The sequence below is a fragment of the Vespula pensylvanica genome, chromosome 18 (assembly GCF_014466175.1).
Source record: "Vespula pensylvanica isolate Volc-1 chromosome 18, ASM1446617v1, whole genome shotgun sequence".
NCBI lineage: Eukaryota > Metazoa > Arthropoda > Insecta > Hymenoptera > Vespidae > Vespula > Vespula pensylvanica.
Genome location: NC_057702.1, coordinates 22,344 through 34,341, shown reverse-complemented (window position 1 = coordinate 34,341; position 11,998 = coordinate 22,344). Strand labels below are relative to the sequence as shown.

Here is an 11,998-nt window from a genome sequence, read left to right as displayed (position 1 = left end):
GGACTCTCAGAAATTATACGAGCTCATAAAAGTTAATAAATAATTTATAATGATTGAGAAATTAATTATCAAAATTTATTATATATACCAATGCATTCTGTATGCATATATATATATATATATATATATATATATGATGAATTCACACGGAGCATGAAATCACGTACGCGTAGAGAGATGAGAGAGAGAGAGAGAGAGAGAGAGAGGGAGAGAGAGAGAGAGAGAGAGAGTGAGCATGAGAAAGAATGAGAGAGTGTGAGAGAGAGGGAGGGAGAGGGAGAGAGAGAGAGAGTGAGAGAGAGTGAGAAAGAGATATAAAGTAAGTGAAAGAGAGATCCAACGTCTAAAATTAGATACTGTATTGACGCAAAAATTTTAAATTTTTAATAGGAACACAGTATAATAGACGAGGTCGAGCGCTAATTCGACATATTGGCTCTCATGCTAAATGGAGAATATTTAGTACCTTGAAATGTTCTTTAATCTATTACAAATAATGTCCTATTAAAAAGTGTAATAAAAAGTTCCAAATAATTAAATAACAATACTTTATACGTTCTATTGTTGTATCGGCGTAGTTATTTCCATATTAATTCAAATTTAGCGTGGATATTTGTACCATTTAACATATCCAACAGTAATTTCTACAGGTGGCTATCAACCTCCATTATTGCCCCATGCTCTTGTTAAGAAACCTCTTTGAGTCTATAGGGTGTTGGTTATTATGCATATATAAAGATATATTGAACAGATCGACGTTATACAATGAATAACAATTTATTTCTTAATTACCATATATTTTTTATTTTATTGTTCTGTAACATTTCATAAAGTCTATAGAACATTTTTTATACTTAAATTTTTGAGAATGAACTTGGAAAAATGTATATCTTGAATAGGAGATACTTCTCTTTTACAATCTTTCTTTGTTGTTAAACTAAGGAATCGTTATCTTAATTTTATTTATTCTCTATTTACTAAGAGACTTATTAATATTTATTGCTTCCTACTATTTATAAATAATGTTAGAACATTTGTAGCTATATAATGATTATAATAGACGTAATTTTTATAAAATTTATTATTTATTCTTAGTTACAATTGTATACGACATATTAAAAAATGACAAATAGCGTAAAGTATTTTTACAGCTGAATATCTTTATAACCTAATTGAGATACATAGGTAATTATGGGGAGCACCTCCACAAGTAGATAGTAATTAAATATATGTAGACACGAATGTTACACTAGTTAGGAAGTGTTGGGTATAAAGATACTTTATATATATATATATATATATATATATTAATATAATTTATATTACTTTGTATATATATATTATACATTTTAATATAATTATATATATAATATAATTAATTATAAAATCAGTTATATAATTCTTACATTCATAAGAATGTATTCTCAAGAACAAATGTATTTAATCAATAGTAATTTACTCGATTTATTGTGCAATTTATTGTTTAATTTATTGTTCATTGGAAAATTGTTCAATCTTCATAAGATAGAATATTTAGGAAATATTTATAAAATAAATTGTGGTCTTGAATCTAGCACAGTATGTACCTAAAACATATTGTAAAATATTATTATTGTTGTAAATATAATTGTCTCTCTATAAAAATCAAAGTATCTAATATCATAACAATATATAGAAAGAATAGCGATTTGTTTCACATCAATAGTAGAATTTGTATTTCATATGTTATTATTGTTATGACAGCTCTATTTTGCGTTTGTAATCATGCATAAATTTCAATTTAACATATTATATTTATTTTTATAGATATAATTGGAAAAGCGAAAGAGAAATTTCTGTTAAAAAATACGAGATTTTTGTATAAAAGACAAAAGCAATTCTGCTAACATTATTGATAATAACGCTCTTCATTAACGCAATTTTTTTTTCTTATTTTTAATAAAACAGTTCGAATATCACTAATGCTCCTATCATGTTCTTATAGATATAAACGAATAATATAGATACTATTTATAACTGAAAATTATAATGAAAACATGTTATTACATATTTTTTTCCTTATATTTTTAAACATTTACTTTTCTTCTATCTGCAGAGTACTTCTATCTCCAAATACATAGTGAATTTTATGACGATATCTGAACGTTCGGCTGGCTGGCTGGATGTGACACAGCCGAATATCGAATTTCATCAGCTATGCCGACATCTTGCCTTCCAGGCGCCCAGTTTTTATTTATTTCCAGTAAGATGCCTAATAAAAATTAAAAACTTGATTTTTAATTTAGATATTGTAAAGAAATACTTAACATTGTAGCAGCTGAATATTTAAATTCCTCGGTAATGACTATTAATAGCAAATTCACATTTTCAGACATTTATCACCGCATTAGACTTTTGAACGACGAATAAATCACCAGAGGCAAAACTTTAGGATCGTGAAAAGATTATTAATAAAAATGTTTTGAAATTCACAAATGCAATAATTACAAGTGAAACTATTGCGATGATCGTAACTACGGTAAATTTATTTTCAAAGACACCTCCACGAAGCTCGAGGTTCGCCAAAGAACTGAAAGCGTCAAGTTCTTACCTTCAAAGACGTAAAGCAAGGGGCGCGTGTAAGAGGAGAACGATGCTGATGTATGTCGAGAGGGGATGAAGTTCCGTGTTTCTTCGTTTCATTGGTTGGAACAGATCGTTTGGGTCCTAACGGACCTCGTTTCCTATGTTTTTCTATTCACAATATTAGATTCTTTGTCTTATTATTATGATCTTTTATGATTTTATAAATTACAGCTAAAATATATCGGTATCGTCTTTCCATCGGGAAGATTGAATAGGAGAAGATAGACGCAATCCAAACGGAAGATGAGTCTTTCGTTGCTTTTGCTTCCAAAGATCACATTTGGAGAGTGAATAAAAAACAGAGAAAGAAATGCATCGATACAGGTAGAGAGAGAGAGAGAGAGAGAGAGAGAGAGAGAGAGAGAGAGAGAGAGAGAGAGAGAGAGAGAGAGAGAGAGAAATACGTTGTCATATGCGTGCTTGCGTGCGTGAATTCTTCGAGTATCAACGCCAGTAGTCTCCAACGCTTCGTGACTTCCGCTACCAAGGAACAAGTTGCGCGCAACAGACTCATATGTGACCATCTATAGCCGGATATGGGCAAGAATCGAGCTACCAAATCGTTAGACAGAATTGCCGCCACGTCGTGTGAAGAAATTCTTATGCGCATCACGCGTTCACGTGTACCAAATTCTGATCGTAGACCGGTGACATCATACTTATTGTATGTACCTATAGGTTGCACGTAATTACACGCACTACTTTTCTACAATTACTCTGCATATCAATCGGATATAACAAAAAGAAATTAAAAGCGATTCATTAGAAAAGAATATTTCTCATTATGTCACTGTACATCGCTTCATTTTCGATTTAAACAGCGTTCAAATTTAGCAAATTAGATAACAAGAATTTGCGCATACATAATTTCACATACAGGACTTAAACTTCTTATATATATGTATGTATGTACATACGTACGTAAATCATTTTATTTATCTAATTTCTTTCTAAGCACGATTGCAAAAGAGCCGATTAAATAAAAAATATTTGTCTTCTGACTTAAGTAAATCTAACTGAAATGTAATTACTGCAAATTGTATTAGATGGTAACTAAATAAAAAACTGATGAGAGGACGATCATGCATCTTTCCAGAGAAAGTCTCCGGAAGGTTTGGTGACTTATAACAATGACGGACTACCGTCGTGGTCGTTGCCGTCGTTGGCATAGTATTCAAGTGACGAAGTAGAAGAGGAGGAGGAAGAAAGAAACCTGCGGAGAATAATTAATCAGTACGCGAAACACGTACGCGCACACACTCACTCATGGACACATAAAACTGTAGAAAATCGCACTTATACGAAGAACTATGGAACGCACCTACGTGTACCTTCCATCCGGTTTCGAACATTGGGATCCCCAACTTTTCTACGACATAAATGCACGTGCATTACATTAAAAAATAAAAGATAAATAAATAAAAAATAGAAAAGAGCAAATATTTCATATTACTTTTCTCAACTATCGGATCGTTACTGTGCTTTTAAAGTTTTCTTAATGAGAAAAATTAAATTCTATATATTATTATGTCCATAGTGAAATATGTGCCAGAGATTATCATACTGATTGTATAACTACATTAGTTAATTTTTTGTTTATTTCGTAAAACTGTCTTAAATAGTTGTAAAAACTAATGAAACTTAGTAATACCCATTGATACAAACATTTTGGAATACTTTAAAGTAATTCGTCCGTAAAAAGTTTACTTCTTTATGCCATTATAAATAACGAATGATATTCTCTTTAAGGGAAAAATATCGTAGAGAATGTTTTCTATAAATTTATTGTTCTGTTATCTTCAGCTACTTGATAAATAAACTTTTAAATATATTATGTTATTAGCAAATATATCAGAAGAATTTTTATGAAATAATAGTCGAATGTGTATCTTATTTCGAAAAATAATTAATTACGTATGGACGCGCAATGGAAAGAGAACTTGAAAGAAAAGTAGAGCGTACAAATAAGATAGGCACGTTTAAGCATTGCTACGAGAGAGGATACTAATTGAAAGACAAACGATTACAACTCGGTACGAAACGAAGGAGAGTGAAAAAAGAAATGTAGGTAGCGGACATTTTCTTCAACAAAAGATACGTGTGTTTTCATTTATTTTGTACATGTAAGTTGTTCAACTGTAATTATACTTATTGTCGAAGGACATTAAAGTATCATAAATGAATATTTTTTTGTTTCGGAAACTATTCGATTTATCAGGTACATATAGCAACAAAATAAAAATGATGAAACACAGCAAGAGTAAATTACTAACAAATTTTATTCAAAATTCAAGCGCAATATCAGGTCACGGTGGTAACAAGCGTGAAATGTTAATTAAAATTTCTTTTTCTAAGAAATCGCGGCCATGTGTGGGATATTTGTAGTATAACTGGTTATTATCTGTTGCAAGAGTGTGAATAATTTAAATAATAATTAACTTCGATTTGGGTGTAGACGTTAACAAGTTACACCTGGTATATTCCTAGTCAACAAAGTATTTTACAGCTAGATCTTAATTGAACAACGCTTTAATTAGTAAAATCTACGAGTTTACATTGTTTTCACTTCATTATGCCAATACGTTGGCACAGTTAACGTTATTAGTAAAATGTTGTCCCATAAAAACGATGAAATAATCGTTATCTCTTTATATCTAATTTTTCACATAAATTAAAAGAAAGAATGTTCGCATGTTTACATAAAGAATGAATTACAAACCAAAATAAGATAGTAGACGGCTCGACAAATTGTCGATAAAAGCACTTAATCGTAACCATTTTCTTAATTACACACTATCGCTAAATGTGCTTTAAAGATCGATGCAACGACAAGACGAAAGCTGCAACTCTCTTTAACGAAGAAAATCGTCTAGCCTTATACTATACCGGTATGTCAATATTGACACATCTCTTACGAAACAAGAGAGACCTGCGATATCGCCTATTCCCGATCTTATAATAACTTATAAACGTATCGGTTTACAGCAGGTATGTCGTATACAAACGTATTAAAATATTTCGAATGGTAAAAAAAATACATATAATAAAATAAATAAACATATGACATTACGAATACATTCCGTGCCGTCGTTAAGCGTAATATTTTTTTTTGCATTTATTTTTGCAAAAATCGTACAACATAGAATTTATAAACAACATATCTACGAACATGAAGTAACTTTTAATTAAATTATCTATTATTATTAGATGTCCATCGTTTTTTCAACAAAATTATACAATATAAATTTAACATAATGTTAACAGTTTTTACTATCGACTTTTCAAAAATAGTGTATCATTAAAATCTGGCAATTTACTAATTTATAAATGTTAAAAATAATTGCTTTTACTGATTAATTTTCATTTATTTTAACTTATTTCATTTCACATACCATACATTGTGATATATTATTCCAGATAAATAAAAGGAACTAATGATATATCTCAATATTATAAACTCTATTTTCAAACTTCATCTTTTGACTAGTATATAAACTATGAAATGATGCTCACATATTCTTAGGCTTTTTTGTTATCTAGGCAAAAGCAATCAAAGTAAATGCATTCGCTGCATTATGATATTGCCATCATAGCTTGTTTGTTAAATATATATATATTATTGTTAAATAATATATCACTATGATCTTTTCTCAATTAATTGGATAGATCAAAATCTAGATCTATTAGAATTCCCAGGAAGTATATGTTGCAGTCCATGGTGTTATAACAGCCCATGGTGGGAATTGAATCAAAAATTGTTTAAATCTCGAGGATCTCTGATGTTTTCCATGCAAAGTATGACCAGCCAGTGCAATAGATAAAGAAGGAACTTTTTTTAGAGAATATACCTAAAATATATTAATTAATGAATACAAAAGTACTTTAGAAAAAATTAAATTGATTAATAAAAGACTCACACTTAATTCAATAGAAAATGTATAAGGAATACAGTCAGAGGCACAAGCATAATAAATGAAATAAGTTTCTCTGCCATTCCACATAGGACCCTTTAATGGCTCCTTGTTTGATATACTCCACTTTTCTAAATGGACATCTTTATATGGAGAAAGAATTATACCTATATGATCTGGACCTAAAGATAATAAATTCTCTTTAGATTGTACCACAAATTTATATCAACTTTTTTTCTAAATGTTATACTATTACCTGTTACATTAAAGGTAAAGCTTGTAACATTATGTTTAGTAATTTTTGATATAAGATCTAATTTTGTTGGAACATTTATAAATGGTGCAGGTCCTGATATCCAACTAGTCTTCCTATAAGATCATAGCTTTATTAAAGAGTTTCTTATAAAGATAATTTTTAACTAATAATAATAACAATTATTTATAACACGAACTACCTAAAAAAATATATGGATATATGTTTACCATAAAAATGTTGTAACTGGCATTAAATATGGTAAACCACAATATAATTCCTTCTCACAATCTTTAATTGTTGGTGTGATAGCACTAACTTCTGGTACCATAGCTTGTACACTTTGAGGACTATTCATATCTAAGTCAACCAGCCAATATCCTGTTCCAGAATATCTAAGACTACCATTAAAATTGTAATATTGTCTTTGTGTGTGCTACACATAAAGAAATAAGAAATGCTTTAATATATTGCAAATGTATATGTGAATAATGTTCACTTAATTATATTCTGGATTTTACCGCTATCATAAAACGTTGTGGTGCAGGGGATAATGGATTGCCACTATAAGGAAAACCAAGAGGTGTTAAAATTAATATACCAATTGCTATCAAAAATATTCCCGTTAGTACACTTATAATCCGTTCTGCATTCTTTATTAAAATTACTATAGGCATCTGAAAACAGTATTTGAAAAAATATACTATATAATATAAAAACTATAATAAAATCGCATTTTCATTATTTATAAAAAGTTATTTATGTAATAAAAAATTATAATGAATATAATAAAAATTGGAATATAATAAAAATTAACTTACCATAAAACTAAATAATAAGCAAAATAATAATGACAATATGTTGGCTATAACAACTTCAGAGTTAAGGCTACCGCCAGAACGTCCCATTATAGGAATAAAAAGATACAAAGCACCAATTGTTAAATAAAATGATTGCATATAGGGTAAAGTCAGCATGCCTATGTGGTAACAAAGCCATTTCCAACCTATGGAATTAAATGTGTACATATGTACATATATTATAGAAATATGTATATATTTTTTATACAATAAAATGTCTTTCGATAATAAGAATTGATATAATTTAAGATAAATCGATACCTCTCCATTTGTAGAAAAAATTAAGACGTAATATATTTCCAATAGCAGGGAAAAAAACCCAATGTAAAGGTATAAAACCAGATTTTATCTTAAGTAAAACACACAAGAGAAGTATTACCATCCATATAACAGAATATGCATCGCAATACATTTGATATAAAATCCACATGGAATTTATTTCCTGTAAAATTCAAATTATTCAATACATACAATATATTTTTTTTTTGTAATTTTTACAAATACTATTATGTATATTATACAATTTCCGTAAAATTGAAAATCTTAAAAAAATGTAGATTAGTTGGAAATTTAATTATATTTTAGTTGCTTTTACTTTTAACTAATATTACTTTTATCCATTAATAATAGCATGATCACAATTCAAAACATTATAAATACAATGTGATAGATACATAATCAGTCATTTACCTTCTTTTGTTGAGTTCCAACGTACAAGAATAAAATCATTGACATGAAAACAGTTGGACAAACATATAAAAAGAATAACCATGCTGGTCTTACATACCAACTCATAACTTTTCCTAATTTCGTAAGAGTTAGTGCAATTGCTGTACATGTAAATGAAGATAGGAGCCATGAACTAACAATAACAGCGATGCACATTAATAAATGCTTTAGATATGTGAACTTTTTGGCATCTGGATAATAAAATATAAATTTATATCATTAATATAGAAAAGAAGAATATCATAAAAAATCTTTTTCTACTCTTATAGTCAATCATAGTCACAGATATTCATATTTACCTCTGCGTGCATTTTGCATATTCATATATACAGAATATATTCCTATAGAAATACTGAAAACATTTATTGTACTTGAAATATACAGTGGCCATCTGATTACGAATGCACCCAAAAAATCAAAAAATACAATATTTTCTACTGCATTCTGTGATGTTCTATCTGGCATAAAATCCTCCAGCATTATTCCTTGAGCAAGAGCAAGAATATTATCTCCAGTTCTCTGTAAAGATCCTAATGGTATTTGATCTACTGTGTCAAATTTTGTATGATAAACATAACCATTAGATGACCAAGCAAAGTCTACACCTGGACAAAGTATATTAAATGTAAATACTTTGTTGATTATATTTTTAAAATAAAAATAAGAAAAAATATATATATATATATATATTACCAGAAATATTTCCAAAATCTCTAAATATTCGGAAATCAGTATCTCCAGGAACAATGCCACTTTCGAATATTTCTTGAGCCAAGGATGATGCAAATGGATATGGAACTGATTTAGAATAGATCTGAGAAAAAGAATTGTAGTGATAAAATCAAATATATAAAATACATGAAACAAATAGATATGAATTTGTATATATATACCTCCAAAATCCATGGAGTATCAGGACCAGCTTGAAACAATAATTCTCTACCACCTGCACCACATGCTTCTAAATTTATAAAAGTTCTGATTTCTTTAGCCCAAGAATGTTGCGTTATAAAACCATGTGAAGCCTATGAAATAAAAATTATATCTTTTTATAAATTTAATTTTGCTTAAGTTTAAATTAATCTGGAAGTACCTCTAATAGATTTTCCTCTGCTCCATTAAATAAAAATATAATATTATGCTTTAACAACTGTGAACTGTAAGCCATTACCCGTAATATTTCTAACATCACGGCACATCCAGCAGCATCGTCGGAACCACCTATCGTTATATACCATGATATTCTTTGGATATATCAAAAATAAATCAATTTCGCTTGGAAATAACGTTATTATGTTACATGAAATGCATTTACCTGGACTTTCTGGAAAGGTATCAAAGTGACAATTCATCAATAAACTATGCTTTACTGGATTATGTGGTCCAATTTTAACAACAACATTCTGAACATTTCTATATACATTTGTCATGCCATCTAAAAACTTCAATGGAAATGATCCACTATGCTTTGTTATATCAAGTGTAATTTTATGATTTTCATGCGCCTTATTAACTATTTCATTAATTGCTATTGTTAAATATTTTACAGCTAACACCTCGTTTTCATAACTCCCAACAATTCGTGGACCAATAGATGTAAGATTTATTATATGATTACGGGCTCTCTCTGCGATAAATCTACCGGGATAAAGTTCTTCATTTTCTATCATACATGGTTCTGGTAAATTTTTCTCTAACGCAATAATAATGAAAGATAAAAATAGAAAAAAAGTAAGCACAAAAAAAAGATGTGGAGTTTCATTTGGCAGTATATCTTTTGTCTTAGAAATTATTCTATTCTCTTGTGAATTACTATCTGAATATCTGCGTGTAGTATGCTGGCGCAATCTGACCCCATCTCTCTGAAACTTAATATATTTTTATACTTCAAAAAAATTGCTAATTTTAAATAAAAAATAAATAAATGATATTATCTATAATGTTCGTTAAAGTGCTCGAAAAATGAAAAAAAGCCTTACCATGTTGTTTTATTTTTTATTTATATAGAACGTATCGTATCGCACGAAGAAAATTTTAGAAAAAATTGAAAGAAATATAACAAGAATTTCACGAACGAAATTGTGTCACGTTACTCTGCAGACTGCATAATACCGCATCGAAAGCAATTTTTGTGCTTTTTAAATGAAAAAAAGTTATAAAGCACGCACTGTTTCTTTCGTCGATGGTAGTTCTTCTCGTTATTTTCATTTACAAAGTCAACTTTTTAAATTATACTCTATTTTTCTGTGACACGATTATTCAAAACTGAGGAATTAAATAGTTGTACATTAGAATGTCGTTTTTTTATTATAAAGATGCAAAGGTGAATGACGATTATATCTAATCTTACTAGAATGATACGTACTTTTTTTTTTCATTATTATCTCATCGTTATTAGTCTCTTTTTTATGTAATCTTATTCAATATTAATGAATCTGCTGTCGCATGTATAAATTTAAATTAGGTTATGGTAAATATTCGGCATCGCCGACGAGTATATCGTTCCTTGGAGAGAAAAGAATATATTCGACATTCACTGACATTAATAAAAAAATAAATTAAGTTTCAGTTAGCTTTTCCAAAGATCACGAATAGATATTAGCAAAGGAGATACCTCCCGATAACATTCGTTTATCATTAGGTATTCATGCACTTGACGGTAACAACATAGTACGGTTCATAAAGAGATAGAGGTTTTGTTTAGTATACTTGATGATACGTATGTACATATGTATGTGTTATCATCTGATACTACCTGCATACGTATGTAAAATAATATTATGTAAAACGAAAGCATTTCTCAACAAAATTCTGAAATTCTAAATTAATTTATCATTCCAAATTATTCTAAATCATAACGATATATCTTTCGTCAATAAAATTATTTCCTTTCTCTTCCATGTAGTTTCTTATAAAATACTAATATACGTGGTTCTAGATCATTCAATTATTATTACAAAAATGTAAATTGCTATTTGTTGATTGTTGAGATGTAATACAATAATTTTCGTGTATTGCAATAAAAGAAAATATAATTCTTCAAAACTGTGCATATACCTAATATCTGTAATCATTGTAATGAATTTTATTATTAATTACATCAACATAAAAAGTTGTCCAGCATTTATAAGTAAATGATAAATAATGGGAGAATTAAGAGGTTAGATGGATACACTGAAATGTGGTGATTATCACGCTATTACAACAATATTTGTGACACAATGAAAAACGAGTAAAATTTTAACAAACATATTTTGTTAGTTTTTGACACTTCTTTTACCATTGATTGTGGTGAATTTCATGTGTATCTAATCATCAGATTTAATCATTTTCTCGATAAACGTAACAATTATATAGGTAAATGTCTTTTGATATTTTTATAGACAAAGTTTTTTTTACAATATATGCATGACATGAAATATATTAGAAAAATGAAAATTATAATTACATCGACAATACTTAATAATTTAATACTACATCTTTTGTAAATAATGTATTTACAAATATGTATTTACATTTATTATTAAAAATGTAAATCAGAATTTGCAAAACATGAAAAATTCTATTTAATGTTCATAATGAAAATTCAGTATCATTTTTATCATTTTAATATGAATAAA

The 11,998-nt window shown here is 28.5% G+C and overlaps 1 protein-coding gene across 4 annotated transcripts; it reads right to left on the bottom strand.

Annotated features, from left to right (window-relative positions):
- Positions 1-4,886: 4,886 nt before the first annotated feature.
- LOC122635325 (endoplasmic reticulum metallopeptidase 1-like) lies at positions 4,887-11,082 on the bottom strand. Of its 4 annotated transcripts, XM_043825416.1 has the most exons (16): positions 10,993-11,082; positions 10,744-10,914; positions 10,358-10,643; positions 9,694-10,246; positions 9,472-9,599; positions 9,272-9,403; positions 9,072-9,192; positions 8,678-8,983; positions 8,340-8,569; positions 7,911-8,091; positions 7,611-7,795; positions 7,311-7,466; positions 7,020-7,225; positions 6,793-6,905; positions 6,543-6,718; positions 4,887-6,473 (listed from the first exon to the last, which is right to left on the bottom strand). In XM_043825416.1, exons 3-16 carry the CDS (start codon positions 10,358-10,360, stop codon positions 6,309-6,311), a joined length of 2,655 nt encoding a protein of 884 aa, XP_043681351.1. In that variant the 5' UTR covers positions 10,361-10,643; positions 10,744-10,914; positions 10,993-11,082; the 3' UTR covers positions 4,887-6,308. The 4 variants fall into 4 exon arrangements, with proteins under 4 accessions (XP_043681351.1, XP_043681352.1, XP_043681354.1 ...); XM_043825417.1 differs by lacking the exons at positions 10,744-10,914; positions 10,993-11,082 and having other exon boundaries at positions 10,358-10,712; XM_043825419.1 differs by lacking the exons at positions 4,887-6,473; positions 6,543-6,718 and having other exon boundaries at positions 6,813-6,905; positions 7,078-7,225; positions 10,744-11,077.
- Positions 11,083-11,998: the final 916 nt, after the last annotated feature.

Coding starts and splice junctions, on each gene's coding strand:
- LOC122635325 (XM_043825416.1), bottom strand. Junction 9,404..9,471: donor CAGAGGAAAATCTATTAGAG/GTACTTCCAGAT, acceptor TTTATTTCATAG/GCTTCACATGGTTTTATAAC. Junction 7,467..7,610: donor GCTTATTATTTAGTTTTATG/GTAAGTTAATTT, acceptor TACTGTTTTCAG/ATGCCTATAGTAATTTTAAT.